At 44.3% G+C, this 20,184-nt stretch overlaps 1 protein-coding gene across 1 annotated transcript in view; it reads left to right on the top strand.

Moving 5' to 3' along the window:
- The window catches only part of BLTP1 (bridge-like lipid transfer protein family member 1), a 399,009-nt gene that overhangs the window by 212,215 nt on the left and 166,610 nt on the right, over positions 1–20,184 (top strand). Inside the window, exons 37-39 of the mRNA XM_068280272.1 lie at positions 1,413–1,564; positions 6,374–6,524; positions 19,748–19,900. Coding sequence (XP_068136373.1) covers positions 1,413–1,564; positions 6,374–6,524; positions 19,748–19,900 — 456 coding nt within the window. The remainder of the gene's footprint in view (positions 1–1,412; positions 1,565–6,373; positions 6,525–19,747; positions 19,901–20,184) is intronic.

Here is a 20,184-nt window from a genome sequence, read left to right as displayed (position 1 = left end):
GTAATTGTTTATAATAGTTTCAATTTGTATAGTATACATTGCATAAAGCAGAATTTTAGTTACATAGGCCCTGATTCACCAAACTGCGATAAGATTGTCATGCGCTGGTGGTGCACCGCCTGTTAATTCACTAGTGCAGTAGCAGTGTGCATAGCACTAGTGGGTTAACGGGCGGTCTTTCACCAGTGTTGGTTAACGTGACCAAGTAGCATTATTGTAGGAATGCTTGCGTTACCCATGTACCATGGTCACTCTGATTGTGTAACGCACAGTACACTGCTGCTGGTAGCAATGATAATATTGCATTGCACTACCTGCACACAGCAACTTTACTGGCGGTTACTCAACGCCATTGTATCTATTATTTAGGTTTGCTGTACTTTTATGATGTAACTGGTATATTGATTAAAATAATACTTTTTAGTTTAATTATTTGACATTCCTGGACGTGAAACTCACGTCCAGGAAGCCATGTGCGCTCCTGCGCGTTCACGCGGCCGATCGCGCGCGTGCACGCGCGCTCCCGGCCGGCGGTTTGTTAGCCAGTGAATCAGTGAATCGGGCAACGGTGCCCGATCACTGATTCCTCTCCCCCGCAGAAAAAGCGACAGCTTCTCTCGGAAGCTACGCTTTTTCTGCTTCCTATGTCGCTCTAAGCGTACTTAGAGTGACGTCACAGTAAACAACTCATGGCTGCCATCTTGTGGCCAAAAAGTAAACTACATCTAAATGTTAAATAAAAATAAAAATACACATATATTTCCAAAAAATAATACAATTTCAATCCCACCCTCCCAAAAATGCCCACATAAAATGTTTAATTAAAAAAAACAAAAAAACATTACAATAAAAAAAAAAAACACAAATATTTACCTAAGGGTCTAAACTTTTTAAATATCTATGTAAAGATGAAATATTTCTTTTTTTTTTTTAATTATAAGCTTGTAAATAGTGATGAATGCAAAACGGAAAAAATGCACTTTTATTTCCAAATAAAATATTGTCGCCTTACATTGTGATAGGGACATAATTTAAATGGTGTAATAACCGGGACAAATGGGCATATACAGTACGTGGGTTTTAATTATGGAGGCATGTATTATTTTAAAACTATAATTGCCGAAAAGTGAGAAATAATGATTTGTTTCCGTGTTTTTCTTATTCTTCCTTTTAAAATGCATTTACAGTAAAGTGGCTCTTAGTAAAATGTACCCCCCAAAGAAAGCCTAATTGGTGGCGGAAAAAACAAGATATAGATCAGTTCATTGTGATAAGTAGTAATAAAGTTATAGGCTAATGAATGGGAGGTGAACATTGTTCGGATGCATGAAGCGAAAAACGACTGAATGCGAACTGGTTAAATGATGTGAGAATATGCATTTAATTACCTTGTTTTGCCTTTTGTTGTTAAGGATGAAGGTGTTGAGTCAGATGACTTGAAAAAAGACCTTCCTTTGATGCCTCCTCCTCCAGACTCGAGTAGCATGAAGCTCACTATAAAGGAGATTTGGTTTAGCTTTGCTGCACCTACAAATGTGCGCTCACCAGCTCTTACCTTTTCTAGGTTAGTTTCATGCATTGAATTCTATTTGAATGTTACTTTTTTTTTTTTTTTTTATTAATGTCGATCCCCAACCAAAACTGTTTTTTTACACTGTGAATAGAGTTGAGTAAGTAAAGTCTCATCTACACGGGTAGATGAGGCTGCGATCCAGCGGCTCGATTAGCCGCCGGATCGCCTCTTCCGCGTCCCCGCGCGTGCCCGCCGCGTCCCCGCTCGCCGTGCGTGCGCCGCATTCGATTCCCTGCTCGTCCCCGCCGGCGCCGCTTATCTTCCGCTCGATTCCCTGCCATTGTCCCCTCGCGGGGAGCGAGCAGGGAATCGGCGGAAGCAAGATTTATCCTGTCGGATCTTATCAATCGAGCCGCATCAGTGGCTCGATTGATAAGAAACATCGCGGCCGCATCTGTGCGTGTAGATGCGGCTTGAGTCAGAACCTGTTTTCTTCTGATTTGTGTCCATATTAGAGAGACAATGTAACGATATACAGTAAATTGTAATGCATTATTCAGGATACTCATGTTTACATTAATTTTCCTGGTTACAGCATCAAAAGCACTTCCTATATCTATATATTGCTGTATATTGGTATGTAATCCCATCCTCCTATTGATGTTTAGCCTAGGCTAGGATGTCACACAGACTTTTACTCCCAGTGCACTTTGGGAGACCAGGTGTTGGTTCTGCTCAGTTCAGAACATGCAGAACACATTACACAGTGGTGCACCTTGCCAGGAGGAAAGATGTCACCACCTGTGAATAAATGTAAGACAATCAGGGTGAGGAAAGAGTTTACATTTGGCAGACATGGACTAAATAGTTTATAAATTAATATTGTAAAATATAAACAATTTTAATCATGAACTTACATTCAGTGAAATACCTCTTTAAAGAAAATGTTGTTTTGATGCCACTTTAGCTACAGCATTCTAATAGGATCAGGACAGGAATAATGATGGGAAAGAATAAAAAAAACCGAACAGCCTTTCATGAGACTACAGTGTTTTAAAATCGAAAAGGTTGTAAAGAAAGGGTTATGGTATTGATCATGGTACTTTATTCAAATCGTATTGTAAGAATCAAGCTAAAAAGTGATGTACAGTGGTTTGCAAAAGTATTTGGCCCCCTTGAAGTTTTCCACATTTTGTCATATTACTGCTACAAGCATAAATCAATTTTATTGGAATTCCACGTGAAAGACCAATACAAACTGGTGTACACGTGAGAAGTGGAACGAAAATCATACATGATTCCAAACATTTAAAAAAAAAAATAACTGCAAAGTGGGGTGTGTGTAATTATTCAGCCCCCCTGAGTCAATACTTTGTAGAACCACATTTTGCTGCAATTACAGTTGCCAGTCTTTTAGGGTATGTCTCTACCAGCTTTGCACATCTAGAGACTGAAATCCTTGCCCATTGTTCTTTGTAAAACAGCTCCAGCTCAGTCTGATTAGATGGACAGCGTTTGTGAACAGCAGTTTTCAGATCTTGCCACAGATTCTCGATTGGACTTAGATCTGGACTTTGACTGGGCCCCTCTAACATATAGATATGTTTTGTTTTTAATGTTAACAATGCCTTTCTTCTTTCCACTCTTCCATAAATGCCAACTTTGTGCAGCGCACAACTAATAGTTGTCCTATGGACAGAGTCTCCCACCTGAGCTGTAGATCTCTGCAGCTCTTCCAGAGTCACCATGGGCCTCTTGACTTCATTTCTGATCAGCGCTCTCCTTGTTCGGCCTGTGAGTTTAGGTGGACGGCCTTGTCTTGGTAGGTTTACTGTTGTGCCATACTCCTTCTATTTCTGAATGATCGCTTGAACAGTGCTCCGTGGGATTTTCAGGGCTTTGGAAATCTTTTTGTAGCCTAAGCCTGCTTTAAATTTCTCAATAACTTTATCCCTGACCTGTCTGGTGTGTTCTTTGGACTTCATGGTGTTGTTGCTCCCAATATTTTCTTAGTCAACCTCTGAGGCCGTCACAGAGCAGCTGTATTTGTACTGATATTAGATTACACACAGGTGCACTCTATTTAGTCATTAGCACTCATCAGGCAATGTCTATGGGCAACTGACTGCACTCAGACCAAAGGGGGCTGAATAATTATGCACACCCCACTTTGCAGTTATTTATTTGTAAAAAATGTTTGGAATCATGTATGATTTTCATCTCACTTCTCACGTGTACACCACTTTGTATTGGTCTTTCACGTGGAATTGCAATAAAATTGATTCATGTTTGTGGCAGTAATGTGACAAAATGTGGAAAACTTCAAGGGGGCCGAATACTTATGCAAACCACAGTATGTCAGGGTTTCCCCTTTCCTCTTTAATATTAACTATGTACATAAATATGATCCATATCCATGGGGGTTAAACTTGGCATCAATGTATACGAAGCTACAGCCTTCACATGTCTTTCTTTCTCATCTTATAACTTATCTTGAAACTTGACACTTTATCTAATCTAAAACTTTATTATCACATCATTTTTCTTAATTTCGTTATTCCCAAAGAGCAGATCAAGAAGGCATAAGAACAGTTTTTCATTTGTGTGATTAAAGGTGGTTATAATGTATCTAGGCATTGCAGCCGACCTACACAACTGTTCAGTTGAAATTATGAATCACATAGACACAAGATTTAGCTGACTGGAGTAATAAATCCTGGATAGGCAGAGCTGCATGATTAACAATGAATGTAAAGATAAATGTCTTAACACAATGGTTATACAGTACTTTATGCAAGCAGTACCTATTACATATGAATAGTATGTAGGAAATGCTAAAAAAAAAAAAAAAAAAAAAAAGGAATGGCTGAGTGAAGAATACCAGATTGTTATAGCTGGCGGCATAGGAAAAAGGGATTTGTGGACATACTACTAGATAATATCTCTAGTGAGCATAGTCAACTGATATGCAGGTGGAAAATATTGTAGAAAAAGTACAAAGAGGAAATGTAAGATTTTTGCCTGGGACCCCCGCCTAAAAGTGATCTGTTTAAGCTTTATGGAAAATCCAGGTTTTCTAAGGTGTAGAACAAATAGGTATTCCATGATGCTGAGGGATTCTATGTTACTGGGGGGTTGGGTTAGAGCTAAAATAAAAAGAGCTTAGGAGAATTAAATGAAAATAGGAAAACAAAAATTCCAGTGTAGGTGCAGTTCCAAAACTAAAGCTTTCTAAAGCTGGCCACTAACGGTCCAATTTCTAGCGAAAAATCAGAAATTCTGATTGGATTAGTTGTAAATTATCTCCATTGGTGGATACAATCGATTATGAACGAGTGAAAAAAATGTCGCCCGAATGAATTTTCGTCGAACGAAAATTTGGATTTTCTTGGTGGTCATGATAGATAGGAAGCAATGATTGGTTAGTTGATGGTGTAGTGAACGATTTTTCGTCCGATCAGAATTTCTGATCGCTCGAACGATTTTTCACTAGAAATTGGACCGTTAGTGGCCAGCTTAAGCAACTTAAAACTAAAACAGTTGGCAGTTAGGCTGCTTCATTGTATATAAAGCAAAACAACCATAGACCTTTAATCAAGTTGTATTGCAATAGCCTGTGGATAGAAACACAAATTCCTGGCTTGATATACAAAAGGCCAATGGGGGAATGCAACAAAGAAAAAACCCTGCTAGAAAATGGCAACAAATTATATTTTGTCCAATAAATCAGTTTTACTATGCAGGAATCGAATTAGAAGATATTATGAAAATGGTACCACACGCCAGAGGGACTGCGGGTTGTGCTTCCAAAGCTAAAGAATGAATGTTGGACATGTAAATAAGGAACAGTTTTACATATATGGTCGCACGTCTATTTAATACAACCATTTTGGGCCAGGTTCATTGTTGATTCATTTAATTAGAACCAGTGATTGGTGTCTTAAAGCGGTTTAACACCCAGCATTACAACTTTGCTTTAAAAGATTGCTTACAGCTTACAAACTATTATGCCAGATTTTTTTTTTAAGCAGAAATTCACTGAATGGGTTAAACATGACATTTTAGTGTTGGATTTAACTAGGAATCCGCATCGGTTCTTATCTTTTAGTTACAAATGTATCTTTATTTGGAATACAAATAGACCTTTGAAAAGCCTGCCGGGGAAGCCCTCTTTGTTCTCTCAGAGCAGTGTTTGTTTGTTACATTGTAGATAGATACATTTGTAACTAAACAAGCAAGCACGGAGGAGTATTTCTAGCTAAATGCAGCACTAAAATGTCATGTTTAATCCATTCAGTGAATTTCTGCTAAAAAAAAAATCTGGCATAATAGTTTATAAGCTGTAAGCAATCTTTTAAAGCAAAGTTGAAATGCTGGGTGTTAGACCACTTTAAGAGAAGATATTTTCTTCTTGCAGCATTCAAACATACTCCTTGGAAAGTAGAAGGTCATTGACATGCAGTCTTTATCTACACAACTAGTGTTACTCATTGCTCATTGGAATTATCTTTACTAATGATCCCTACACTATCATGATGTTGTGGTGTGTAACAATTTTAGTACTTTAGTGTTTTGAGTACATTTTCCTGTGGTTACGTCCTATAATAAAAAAAAAGTTTTATTTATCTCGTGCATAAATTTACTTTTTTTCTGGTGGATATCATCAGTTTGTATCAAAATTAAGTTTCAGCTTAAACTAAGTCCACATTCAAAACATACATATCCCTATGTGCATTTCAGCAAGGTGTTTAGTATGTGATACGCAAGGAAGTCAAGACTGCACTGTCTGACATTTGGCTTATGATAAGTTTATATCAGAAGTGTCAAAACCTCATACATTTTTTTGGCTTTATCACTTAGGCAACTGAATCTTCTTAGCACTGCAACCCCAGCAGTCAGTGCATGGTTGGTCCCTATTGACCAGTTAAAATCCTCTCTGAACAAACTGGATACTGAAGGCACTTTAAGAGTGTGCGCTGTAATGGGCTGCATTATGACTGAAGCCTTGGAGGTGAGTGTATTGCTAATGTGTAAGTCTGGCATAATCTTGCATGTCTTTAAGTGTAAGTTTACGTTGCTTTGGAGTCCTATGTTTAACTGACTGCTGCCATTGTTCCTGGACCGCAAAACAAAAAAGTTTGTACATTCCACGAGACAACATGCAAGGATGTGCCCGCCTCATCACCCATGAGCATTTACACTTGGTATGTGACTACTCTTGTTTCATATGTTGGTGGAACTTTGTGTCTAATAAAACACACACAGATGTAAAAGCATTTAGACTGTAGATAGACTTCTCTGCCTACTGTTGTAACAGCACAAGATGGTGTAAAAGTATGAATTTCCTGTGGACACCCCCTACTGCTTCTGGCTCAGGGGTGGGCAAACTTTTTGAATCGAGGGCCACATTGGGTTCTCAAGTTTGACTGGGGGACTGGTGTGCGGCGCGCAAAGCATCAAAAAAATGGGTGTGGCCACAACAGATTGTGGGCGGGAACAGAACAGGAGTGTGTTGCACTAAATGGGTATGGCCATGACAGGATGTGGGTGGAGCTAACTGTAATGTAACAGTGTAACAAAGACAATGGGCCCAAGTTTTCTCCCAAAACACAGGCAAAGTAACCCTAAAGGTAATTAGACAATGTTCCCCCCTCCCACAAACAACAAAGGCCAAGGGGCAGCAGGCAGACCCCCTCAGACAGCAAGACGCGTAATGCGGCAGCGTTTCACCAGAAAATACACATAATAGAGCAGCCTTTCTTCAGAAAATACACGTAATGTGTGCAGCATTTCACCAGAAAATGTAAGTATTGCTTGCAGCTTTTACCAGAAAATACACAATGCAAGCAGCATTTCAACAGAAAATACAGGTTATTGCGTGCAGCTTTCACCAGAAAACACAATGCGGGCAGCGTTTCACTAGAAAATTCAAGTATTGCATGCAGCTCTCACCAGAAAGTACAAGTTTTGCGTGCGGCACCTGTAAAAAAAGCATTTACTCACCTGCAGAAGACTCCTCTCCTGGCTTCCCTCCGACGCGCAGCTCTCCCGATGATCTTCCCTGCAGCAACTCCAGCTGCAAAACTCCCAAACTCCCAGGAAGAGTAGGGCTATGGGAAAATGGCGCCCAAAGCCCTGCACTGGAGACACAAATAGTCTCCAGTGCAGGGCTTCAGGCACCATTTTCCCGTAGCCCTGCTCTGCTGCCAAAAAAACACAGACTCCCACAGACAGGAGGTGAGCTGCGGGCTGTGGCCGGTGAACTGGCACAGTGTCTATTAGAAGCCAGTTCATCTCCTGGAGGACAAGCTATCCGGCCCTGCATCGGTGGGATAGATGAAATGGCCGCGGGCCGTAGTTTGCCCACTCCTGTTCTAGCTGTACTCAGCTCCTCTCAGGTTGGACCTGCATACTGTCTTTGACGTGCTTTTTATTGCACTCAACACAACTATTTAATTGGCTGTGGATGATGCCACAGAACTGCTTAACAGGGTCAATTTCACAAGTGAATGCTTAGTTGTTGTTTTTTGTAACCTACCACACAACATTCCCACTAGCAAAAAAAATAAATAAAAATGAAATGATTTACCGGTGGGACAATGATGTGCTAAAATCTATTCAGCAGTGCGTTTTCAAAATATACTGCTGTGCAATGCATAAATGGATTCATTTAACAGTGCTGTTATGCCGCGTGTGTTGTCCTTATATATTGCACACAGTACACATTACTGTAACCCACACAGCAATCAAATATGGTCCAGCCTGTAGGCTTATCTAAACTGCCATGAAGCGTAGATCCCATCTGAGACTGCTGAGCTGTTCTTATTGAACTCCTGAACTTTCTAGAGCTAAGGCTCCTTTACCATGGAAGGCTGAAGGCAGTGAGTTTAATGTCTGTCAGCTGCTTCCATGCACTAACCATAGGGTTAAAAGCACTTCCACTGGGCTGCATGTAATTGGAACCAAAAGGCACATGTTGCTGGTAGGCAGGACAGACAGGTGTCTGTGGAAAAACGGCCTTACTTTGTGAGTGAAATGCACAGTCTCTATAAAAGAAAAAAAAAAAAACTACTAGTACTGTTCACCACACAGTACCCTGTCACTGCTTCAGTGTGTATATCTGCAATGTCTGGAAAAGCATTGCTGACTGCAGACTGTAAAGGTTTGAATAGCATTACAAAATGCCTTCTGTAGAGCTGACACATAGTAACCGTTTTTTTTTTTAAAGTTTACAGCAAATGTGTGACAGAAAAAACAGGAAAATTTAGATACTCTCCTCAGTAAAGGAAAGCCTCCAGCGGTCCCCAACCTGGTGTCCGCGGCCAGTTTTCTGGGGGGCCGCGGCGGATCTGGCCTTTCTCCCTTTCCCCCTCCTGCGGCCGCCGCTCCTGTTACCTTATGAGCGGGCGGCCGCTTCCTTATATTCTTCCCCGTAGCCGCTCTCCTTTTTGCAGCAGCTTCAACAGCATTGCGTGACACGGCTGCTGAAAGGAGGAAGGAAACGGCAGCGGTTCCCATGGTAACGGCGATGCATATCGCCGCTACAGGAAGCCGCTGCCCTGCTTCCTTCCTCCTTGCAGCAGCCGTGTGACACGCTGCTGTAATAGGAGATGCGGCTAGAGGAGAGCGGATATGGACAAGGAGCCGCCAGCCCATAAGGTAACCGGAGTGGCCGCCGGTGGTGGGTGGGCACTACCTACCCATACTAGGGCGTATTACTGGGCACTATACTAGCTCTATACTGGGCATTATACTGGCTATATACTGGGCACTATACTGGCTATATACTGGGCACTATACTGGCTATAAAGTGCAAAAAAAGAGAAAAAAGAGCGCTCCATAGTGTAACAACGCTTTATTAAAACAAATTGCGCAAATAAAAATTCACTAACTAGATGTAAGATGAATGCAGGCATGTAGTTAGGCAAACTGCCTTAAAATCCTTCATAGGTGTGTACACCCTCAAACTGCCGTGGCCATCGGGGTTGAGTGGATCCGGTGGTAACTGACCCTGGAGTCCCACCAAGGAGTAATCGTGTGCTGGTGGCATTATTACGCGCTTCGGCGTTCCACGCCTTCATCAGAACGTGAATTTTTATTTGCGCAATTTGTTTTAATAAAGCGTTGTTACACTATGGAGCGCTCTTTTTTTCTCTTTTTTTGCACTTTAAACAAGCCTCCCTAACAGCCGGGCTACTAAGGAGCAGCTAAAGTGTGACCACCAGCAGCAACCCTTGGTTACCATCCTAGCAGCGCAAGATTGCACGTATTTTCCTGTTTCACTATACTGGCTATATACTGGCCACTATACTAGCTCTATACTGGGCACTATACTAGCTATGTACTGGGCACTATACTAGCTATATACTGGCCACTATACTAGCTCTATACTGGGCACTATATTAGCTATATACTGGGCACTATACTGGCTATATACTGGGCACTATACTAGCCATATACTGGGCACTATACTAACTATACTGGGCACTATACTGGGCAACTAAACTCCCTATACTGGGGCAACTATGCTAGCTATGTCGCCGCACCCCAGCCCCCTCCCCCCCCCCCCCTGGCCCCTGGGGTCCCCAAGGAAAAATTTGGTCAAAAAGTAGTTCCCAGGCCGGAAAAGGTTGGGGCTCTAGTTGATCCGGAGGCCTCTCTGATCCTCCTCCACTGCTGCTTGCTGGGATGCTCATCTTTGCGGTTGCACTTTCATCTGTCTGTCTATGAGCTCTGTTGTACTGTGCAGGGGTAAAAGTACAGCCCGCTCCTCTCAGTAGCACGAAGCTGCTCATGCACGCAGAAAAGTCATGCACAAGCAGCTCCTTGCTACTGTTCAACTGTGGGTCATTCTTGTGGCTGTGCAGTGCAGCCACTATTGTACACAGATGGGTGCACAGCTACAAGAACATATTCAACAAAGGATCCAGCACGGGATCAGCGAGGCAAAGAAGGATGGGGGAAGCCTCTAGGCTAAGTATTCCAATGTATTTCTTTTTTCCCTTCAGGTATCCTTTACTTTCCTATATATTTTTTTCTTCTTCTTCTTTTTTTTATCTTCCTTCTTTCTTTTCTTTTTTTCTTTCTTTCATCTTTCCTTCTCTCTTTCTATCTTTCTGGCCTTTGTGTAGTTTGTCCTTTCTGACTGCACATTTAGGCTGTTATTGTTGTAGAGAGAAGTCCCAAGGATGATAATAAATGGCTAGCAGCTAACGCCTCATCATTTTCTTGTCACCATCACACTTTTCCTTAGACGCTTTTGTATTAGAGCCAAGTCCTCATGGCATCAGTATTCAAAGAAAGTCTGCTCAGCAAAACTCTGGTGTCTTTCAGTGCACTTTTCCCCAGTAACAAAGAAATGCCTCTTGCTGAGTCTGTAGCCTGCATACAAGGGGGCTGACATTCTAGACCGGGTCAAAGAAGAATAGAGCAAAAGGCAAGCAGTTGCCCAGAGCAACCAGTCAGAATTCTTCCATCATTCATCATTGTAAATCTGATTTCATCTTTTGGGCAATTGCTCCAGCTTGCTTTGGACATGTCTGTCTTGCTTTAAACTTCCAGAAAATTGTTTTAAAGGGAAACGATGTGTAGGTGGGAGAGCAGATAAAGGGGAAAGAGGTGCCCAGAGAAGATAAAATGCCTTAAGAACAAATAACATTAAAAAAGTGAGGTGGCCTACCCCAATGAAGACAAATTCACGTATTAATAGAATTATATTGTACTGGCAACGCGTTTTGTGGGTGCATACCCACTTCCTCAGGCTAAATAGCAGTGCTTAATAATGCTTGTAGCCACAAATAATGCGCCTCTCTGTGGGAGAGAGATGCAGGTAGAGACATTTGAGCTGTACACTCTGTGTGTGTAATTGCACCTTTTTGATAACTGTTTATATTATTATTATCTACTCTACTAGGATGTAGCAGCACTTACAGGAAATCTTTAGTGAGAGGGATATGGAGGTTGCCATCTTTATTCCCTATAAATAGTAATAAAGTCAGGTTTGAGTCAGATCTACTGTTTATTTTATTTATTTATTTAAGTATTTATATAGCGCTGACATATTACGCAGCGCTGTACAGAGTATATTGTCACTAACTGTCCCTCAGAGGGGCTCACAATCTTATCCCTATCGTAGTCATATGTCTTTATTTGTATTGTGTAGTGTATGTGTCATAGTCTACTCTAGAGCCAATTTTAGGGGGGAAGCCAATTAACTTATCTGTATGTTTTTGGGATGTGGTAGGAAACGGGAGTGCTCAGAGGAGATCCACGCAGACACGGGGAGAACATACAATCTCCGTGCAGATCGAGAGCACTAACCACTACAACACCGTTTTGCTGATATCTTTATCCTGTTCACGCCTTCATCACATCACGGCTGGAGTACAGCAATGCCCTTTATGCAGGCTCCCAAACAAGGACCTGCACCGGCTGCAATTAGTGCAGAATGCTGCTGCCAGATTGCTAACAAACCAGCCTCGCCACTGTCACATAACACCGATCCTTCGCTCACTGCAAAGGCCACCAGTAAAATGGAGAATGCTCTTCAAGATTGGACTGCTGCCATTCAAATCCCTGCACAATTTAGGCCCTAGATACATGAAGGACTTGCTGAAGCAGCACCACACCTCTCACAACCTCAGATCAGCAGGTTCCATAAACTTGGTCACGCCCAGAGTGCACCTCAAAACCTTACTCTTTGTAACTCCCTACCACACCCAGTAAAGACAGCCTCATCCCTGGAGTTATTCAAATCTAGATTGACAAGCCACCTGTTTAGCTTGGTATTTCTGGACTTCTATAGTTCTTCCTCTGTACCACAATTTACCAATCAACCAATGATTGGTCCGAGCCATGCTTATGGCTTGAGTCCTACGGGAGAAAATCGCTTTACAAATGTTGTTGTTGTAGGCCCAATAGTGTTCAAAATAGGTTTCTGCGTAACAAATAGGCACACGGTAATTGTTGCTAGTTTATTTGTTGTAAAGGAAAGATGAACTTTTGGATCTAATTTTTAATGCTCCATGTACTTTATATTTGTAATATTGTTGACTCCGTGGTCCTAAATTATTGTCCCTTCTCCAAGACCTCCCTCACGTTAACACTGCATGGTGCACAAGGGGTCTCTCTATCAACCTAATAAAATTCAACAGTGAAGCAAAGCTCACCAGCAGCAGATGGTTTCATCACAAATGTGCGCTGCTGACTTCAGAGAGTAAGGTGGTAGTTTTGGACTTAAAAAATTAGCTGCTTCATGAAATAAAGGGTTCACTAATCACTGAGACATATTCCATTTTATCACTATAGTGATCATTTAAAATATTAGTCAGGCAGTGCTTCCTTGTTCCCACTGCAATGTTAATTGCAGATATGGAAACTTGGTGTATCCCGTCTGCAAGACAACGAAAGGTGCAGCAGGGAGGGAAAAGCATAGTCCTGATGTGAAATTTTGAGCCTACTTTGTTAGGCTTCTTTCAAAGGGGAGGCTGGACTGTGTATTTGTCAGGCTGTTCAGCCCCTACATCTGCTGGCCATCGAGTGCCTTCCTGGCTGAATGCACCTAAATTGCAGCATTTGTAATCACAGCCGTTTCAGCACTTCTCTTGCAGTGCAGTTACTTGGCAGCAAAAAATCTGCATTATGTCGTGTCTCAATGTGGCAATGCTCAGATGTAACGCAGTGCAGTGCAGATACCTGGCAACAGAAAGCCTGCACCATGTCGCGCCTGAATGCAGCCATGCTCAGATGTAACGCAGTGTGTTGTAGATATCTGGCAGCAGAAAGTCTGCATCATGTAGCGTCTGAATGCGGCTATGCTCAGATGTAGTGCAGTGCAGTGCAGATACCTGGCAGCAGAAAGCCTGCATCATGTCACACCTGAATGTGGCCATGCTCAGACGTAACCCAGTGCATTGCAGATACCTGGCAGCAGAAAGCCTGCATCATGTCACACCTGAATGTGGCCATGCTCAGATGTAACGCAGTGCAGATACGTGGCAGCAGAAAACCTGCATCATGTGTTTGAATGTGGCCATGCTCAGATGTAATGCAGTGCAGCGCACATACCTGGCAACAAAAAGCCTGCATCATGTGGTGTCTCGATGTGGCCATGCTCAGATGTAACGCAGTGCAGATACATGGTAGCGGAAAGCCTGCATCATGTCATGCCTGTATGTGGCCATGCTCAGATGTAGCGCAGTGCTTTGCAGATACGTGGCAGCAGAAAGCCTGCATCATGTTGTGTCTGAATGCGGCCATGCGCTTATGTAACGCAGTGCAGTGCAGATTAGGGCTGCACGATTTTAGGGAAAAATTGAAATTGCGATTTTTCTCTTAGAAATTGCGATTTCGTTTTTTTCACGATTTTTCTCAAAACAAGCTTTAGCACTAAATTCACAATGTACAGTAACATTTACAAACATGCACTGACAGAAAATAAAATCATATTATCAAACTGAGTGTCGTATGATGTCATTTTCTGTCATGTTTGTAAATGTTACTGCATTCATTCGCAGGGTAATTTAATACAGTCCTGCGACAGAGAGAGAGGGGGGGAGAGTGGGGCAGAGAGAGAGAGACACACAGAGAGGGAGGGGAGAGAGAGGGATGGAAAGAGAAGGAGAGAGAGTGGGAGGGAGGGGGAGAGAGAGAGAAGGAGAGAGGGAGGGGGAGAGAGAGAGAGGGATGGTGGCCTGGCTACCACAGGGGCTGGTGGACCTGGGCAACTGGTGGCACTGGCAGAGCTGACAGTGGCCCCAATGTTAGTATGGCTGAGGGTGGTTGTGGCCATGATGTCCTGTGACAGAGAGAGGGAGAAAAAGGGAGGGAGAGAGATATAGAGAAAGGGGAAGTGTGTGGAGTGAAGGCCTCATAACACCCATCTACAAGAATGGAGACAGATATGATCCAGCAAACTACAGAGGAATCTGTGTCAGCAGCACACTGGGGAAACTGTTTAACAGTATCATCAATAAGAAGATCCTCTCCTTCCTCACACAGCATGACGTACTCAGCAAAAGCCAAGCCGGGTTCATGCCAAACCACCGCACAACTGACCACATCTACACACTGCACAGCCTCATCAAGACCCATGTCCACAGCTCACATGGCAAAATACACGCTTGCTTTGTTGATTTTAAGAAGGCGTTTGACTCAGGAGGAAAAACCTATGATGTCATCAAGAGTTCATATACTGGGAACCAATGCAGTGTGAAAGTAGATGGGAAGAGAAGTGCGTTCTTCAAGCAGGGTCGAGGAGTCAGGCAGGGCTGCAGTCTGAGCCCAACGCTATTTAACATATACATTAACCAACTGGCTGTAGCCCTGGAATCCTCCCCAGCTCCAGGCCTCCTCCTGCATGACCGTGAGGTGAAGTTCCTGCTGTATGCAGATGACCTTGTGCTGCTCTCCCCAACAGAGAAAGGACTACAGGACAGCCTGTCAGTATTGGAGACTTTCTGTACCACATGGGCACTGCCCATCAACCCAAAGAAGACAAAAGTGATGGTGTTCCATAGGAAGAATGGAAATAAAAACCCCACCTCCTCATTTATATTAAATGGCTCCCCACTGGTGCCCACTAACAGCTACACCTACCTGGGGCTGGAGATCAACCAATCAGGAAGTTTTAAACCAGCAGTATAGGCCCTGAAAGACAATGCCTGCAGAACATTTTATGCCATCAGAAGACAGCTTTACCACCTAAAACCACCAGTGAGAGTGTGGGCAAAGATATTCGACAGCATCATCACCCCAATCCTGCTCTATAGCAGTGAGGTATGGGCCCCGGTCACCTACCCTGACCAATCAAAATGGGACTCCAGCCCAACAGAAATCTTCCATCTAGAGTTCTGCAAGTATCTCCTCCAAGTCCATTGAAGCACTTCAAACTCAGCTTGCCGGGCAGAGCTAGGCAGGTTCCCACTATGGCTTACTATCCAGCAGAGGGCACTCTCATACTGGGCGCATATACAGAGCAGCAACCCCAGCACTTACCACCATAAAGCCTCACTGAGCCAGGGGGGCGAGGCCATACCACGCGCTCTCAAGCAAAGCATCAGCAGCCAGCCCAGCCAAGGCCACCAACACAGGCTGACAAAAGCCCAAATAAAACGGACTATAGAAAGCTGCAAGGAACGATACATAGAGGAATGGAGAAGTGACATAAAGAATTCCAAGAAACTCACTGTCTATCAATCACTACAGAGGGAGTACACAATGGCTCCATATCTGGAGAGGCTACATCACCACAAAGACAGACAGGTCTTGAGTTTGTACCGTCTGAGTGCCCACAGCCTGGAGATAGAGACAGGGCGGCACAGACAGTCATGGAAGCCCCGGGAGGAGAGACTGTGCAGACAATGTGACCAGGAGGTCTTGGAGGATGAGGCCCACTTCCTGCTACACTGCAGCAAATATACACCTGTGTGTGAGGACCGCCCACTTCCTGAGACTCTCTCTGCCCACATCCAGGATTTTACCTCCACAGATGGAGAGGAAACTCTACATCCTACTGGGGGAGGAGGAAACAACCGTGCAAATAGCTGCCCGATATGTCACAGCCTGCCACCAACTGAGAGGAACATGATACCACATGGACTGTATTCCCCCCAATACCCCCCTATGGACTGTATATCCCAGTCCCCCATGCTGTCCCTTACATCCTCCACACACCTATGGACTATATACCCCAAACCCCTTTATCCTTCCCTTATTCCCACAATTCCCCCCCCCCCCCCCCCCATGTTAATGTTTTGCTTTGGCAATGCTAAGCTAAATGTATTTGGTCCTGCCAATAAAGCTTTTTTGGATTTGGATTTGGAGAGAGAGGGAGAAAGTGACAGAGAGGGAGGGAAAGAGACAGAGGGAGGGAGAGAGACAGAGGGAGGGAGAGAGACAGAGGGAGGGAGAGAGACAGAGGGAGGGAGAGAGACAGAGGGAGGGAGAGAGGGGGGGAGGAGACGGAGGGGGGGGAGGAGACAGAGGGGGGAGAGAGACAGAGGGGGGGGGAGAGAGAGAGACAAAGGGGGCAGATAGATAGGGGGGGGAGACAAAGAGAGCAAGACAGAGAGGGGGGAAAGAGAGAGACAGAGGGGGCAGATAACAGAGGGGGAAGGCGAGAGACAGAGGGGGGGAGAGAGACAGAAAGAGAGAGAGGAAGAGAGAGAGACAGGGGGAGAGAGAGAGACAGAGGGAACAGATGGGGGGGAGAAAGAGCAAGAGAGAGGGGGGGAGGGAGAGAGACAGAAAGAGAGAGGGGGAGAGAGAGAGAGACAGAGGGGGCAGATAGATGGGGGGGGGGAGAAAGAGCAAGAGAGAGGGGGGGAGGGAGAGAGACAGAAAGAGAGAGGGGGGGAGAGAGAGAGAAACAGAGGGGGCAGATAGATGGGGGGGGGGGAGAAAGAGCAAGAGAGAGGGAGGGAGGGGGGGAGAGAGACAGAGAGGGGGGAGAGACAAAGAGAGCAAGACAGAGAGGGGAGGAAAGAGAGCGACAGAGGGGGGAGATAGATGGGGGGAGACAGAGAGAGGGGGAGGCGAGAGACAGAGGGGGGGGGGGGAGAGACAGGGGGGGAGAGAGACAGTGGGGAGAGAGACAGAGGGGGGGGTGAGAGACAGAGGGGTGAGAAGAGAGAGGGAGGGGGAGAGACAGAGTGGCCGGAGCTAGAGGTGGCTGCTGCACAATGCAGGTGGAAGGACTGGCTGGGGGATCTCTGTTGGCAGGCTGAGGCCTCTAGCTCCCTGCCACCATTAAGTCCAGCAGGATGAGGCTGAAGTTGCTCACCGGTGGCGATGGCAGGCAGCGGGCATCCATTTCGTGCTGGCGGGAAGGGGGCAGCGGTGGGCATCCATTTCGCGCTGGCGAGAAGGGGGCAGCGGCAGGTCGTCATTACTTCAAGGCGGGCGGCAGGCAGCGTGACTCAGGTCACTTCCGGATTCTGACGCCGCCCGCACCCGGCGCACACCAGCAGTGCATATTTGTGAATGTTAATGAGCCGGGCAGCGGGGGGCGAGTCCAGTCTAGAGCGGCACACAGCGCCACCAATCACTAGATAGAGATAGTATGACGGCGGCGGTAGGCGGAGCTGTACCCTCTGTACAGATCCGCCTATCGCCTCCGTCATACCATCTCTATCTAGCTATTGGTGGCGCTGTGTGCTGCTCTGTACTGGACTTGCCCTCCCCCTGCTGCCCGGCTCATTGACATTCATAAATATGCCAATCAGTGGCTCTTTATGACGGCGTGGCTGTAGGCGGGACAAAACTGACAAAACCGCAGCTACTGACGATCTGTAGATCGTCTGCACGTGAATTGCGGTTTCGGTTTAAAACCGCAAAACCGTGCAGCCCTACTGCAGATACCTGGCAGCAGAAAGCCCTGCATCATGTTGTGTGTGAATATGGCCATGCTCAGATGAAACCCAATGTGGTTCCCATTTCTGCACTGCTTGTGGCAAGTCCTAGCAAGTGCCTGGTCATTGCACAGAAGCAGGCTGACTGATTGTGAACCTCCCATTTGAAAGAGGCCTTTATTTTTCCATGTGATAAAATCCAGCATGATTGCACATTATGTATTTCTTAAAGTGTAACTGTCAGGCATAAGTTAAAAATTTATTATTTATTTTTATCTGGTAAACAAGTAATGCGGATGCTAACCAGGCAATCCAAAAGTTAAAATCTCTATTACTTTTCTTGTTTATAAATGATCATTCCCTAGTTTACCTGACTCTTATTTGGATCGTTGCCGCAAAAAGGAAGTTGCAGGGCATGCTGGATTGTCTTTTTTTGTTTCTTTATTTCCCCTGAGACTTAAAGGGAACCAGAGATGAACGTTTCACACAAAATAAACATATCAGCTGATAGCTTGTAAAGAATAAATGCTCTACCTGATCATTTCGCCGCTCTGGTGTGCCTTTTTTAGTGTTTATTATCCATTATTGCTCCAGGAAAAATCAAATATGGCCGCCAGCTCATATTCCTTCTGCTTCCGGGTTATGCGTTGTTCTGGATGTGCTGTCTAGGCTATATGAGACTAGGCTGCTATTTAGGCTATGTGCTTTCATTTTGGTATGATGTGCAGCTGCCTGTAGGAAGTGTCTCTCATAGGAATGAAACTGCAGTCATCATTAGTATCTATGCTGAGAGCACACAGATCATATTACAGGCTTGCAGCCACACTTCTCTCAGCAGCAGCAGCCCCTCCCATGTCATCACAGCTCTCAGTATGCAAAGCAGGAAATTTGAGCCAGGAGGTGGTAGGCTTGGGCTTGAAAAGACTCCACAGAAGAGTGACTCAGCTATAATGATTCCAGATCAAACCTAGACTGAGCCAGTCAGGGATTCTTATCACAGCTGCTAATAGACTAATTAAGCAGATAAGAATGAAACTAAAAGCAGGGTAGGTGTTTACGGTCATGTTCCCACTGATAAATGTAATAAAATACATGAGGGTGCTTTGTCTCTGGTTCTCTTTAACTAATGTACAGAAGCAAAAAAGGACAACCCAGCATGCCCTGCAACTTTCTTTGGGCGTACCAAATAAGGCTGGGTCCACACTAGACCCGGTTGCAGGACGGACCCTGCAGTCCGGATCAGGGGAAGTACCCACCGTACTGCAAACTGATGAAAGTGCATCAGTTTTGTATCAGTTTCCGTTCAGGTTTTTCCCTGACAGAAAACGTCTCTATCATTAGGAAGGAGTGGGAGGATTTTTTGGGCCAATCATAAAGCTCAGGCTATCCGTTTTCACATCCGTTTTTTGCCTGTGGAGCTGGAGATGCGTTTTCTCATTGCTTTCACTACCCCTGCGTGTATCAGTGGTCCTGATCCGTTGCGTGAAAATGCAGCAGGTCCGGACCTTCCGTTCAGGTTTTGAAAACGGATCCCCGCAAACGCAGACGGATCCGTTTTTTACTTGGGTGAGGCTGGCTGCTATTTTAAACATTAGTATCCGGGACTCCGTTTTTCATCAGGTTTGAAAAACGCAGCCACGGATACGTTTCCGGAACTAGTGTGGACCAGCTCTAAGAGTCAGGTAAACTGGGGAATGATCATTTATAAACAAGAAAAGTAATAGAGATTTTAACTTTTGGATTGCCTGATTAGCATCCTTATTACTTGTTTACCAGATAAAAATAAAGAATCGATTTTTGATTTTATGCCCGACAGTTACACTTTAAGCCATTTATTTTAAATTCAGTCTTTTATGATTAATATTACATTTCATTTTTGTTTCAGAATAAAAGTGTTCATTTTCCTATGAGGAGTAAGTACAACCGACTTACCAAACAAGCTCGCTTCCTGCAGGAAAACCCCTCTTGTCTGCTGTGTAATCTGCTCCATCATTATTTACATCAAGCTACTTATTCTGTTATTGAAGATGCTACATTGGTAAGCTGTTTTAGTATCTTTCTTTTTTTAAGAACTCACATGGTACTGGTTACACCATCAGTATCTAGAATGTAGGAAAACCAGAATTCCAGTTTACAGCATAGGTATGGCTGCCACTGGTGCAGGAAATGAAGTGGCACTGAAACCCTAAAAGTGGTTCATACCCTTTGTTGCTCTTTTCAGAACTTTTAAAATAAGTTAATCTGGACTTTGGCTAGTTTTAGGAGAGGCGTTGTTTGGATCCCAGGAAATCTGAGGCCCAACACATGGGGAAATATAAAGTG

The sequence above is a fragment of the Hyperolius riggenbachi genome, chromosome 1, assembly GCF_040937935.1.
Source record: "Hyperolius riggenbachi isolate aHypRig1 chromosome 1, aHypRig1.pri, whole genome shotgun sequence".
NCBI lineage: Eukaryota > Metazoa > Chordata > Amphibia > Anura > Hyperoliidae > Hyperolius > Hyperolius riggenbachi.
The sequence above is the reverse complement of the archived record's forward strand: the minus strand, read 5'-3'. Positions and strand labels throughout refer to the sequence as shown.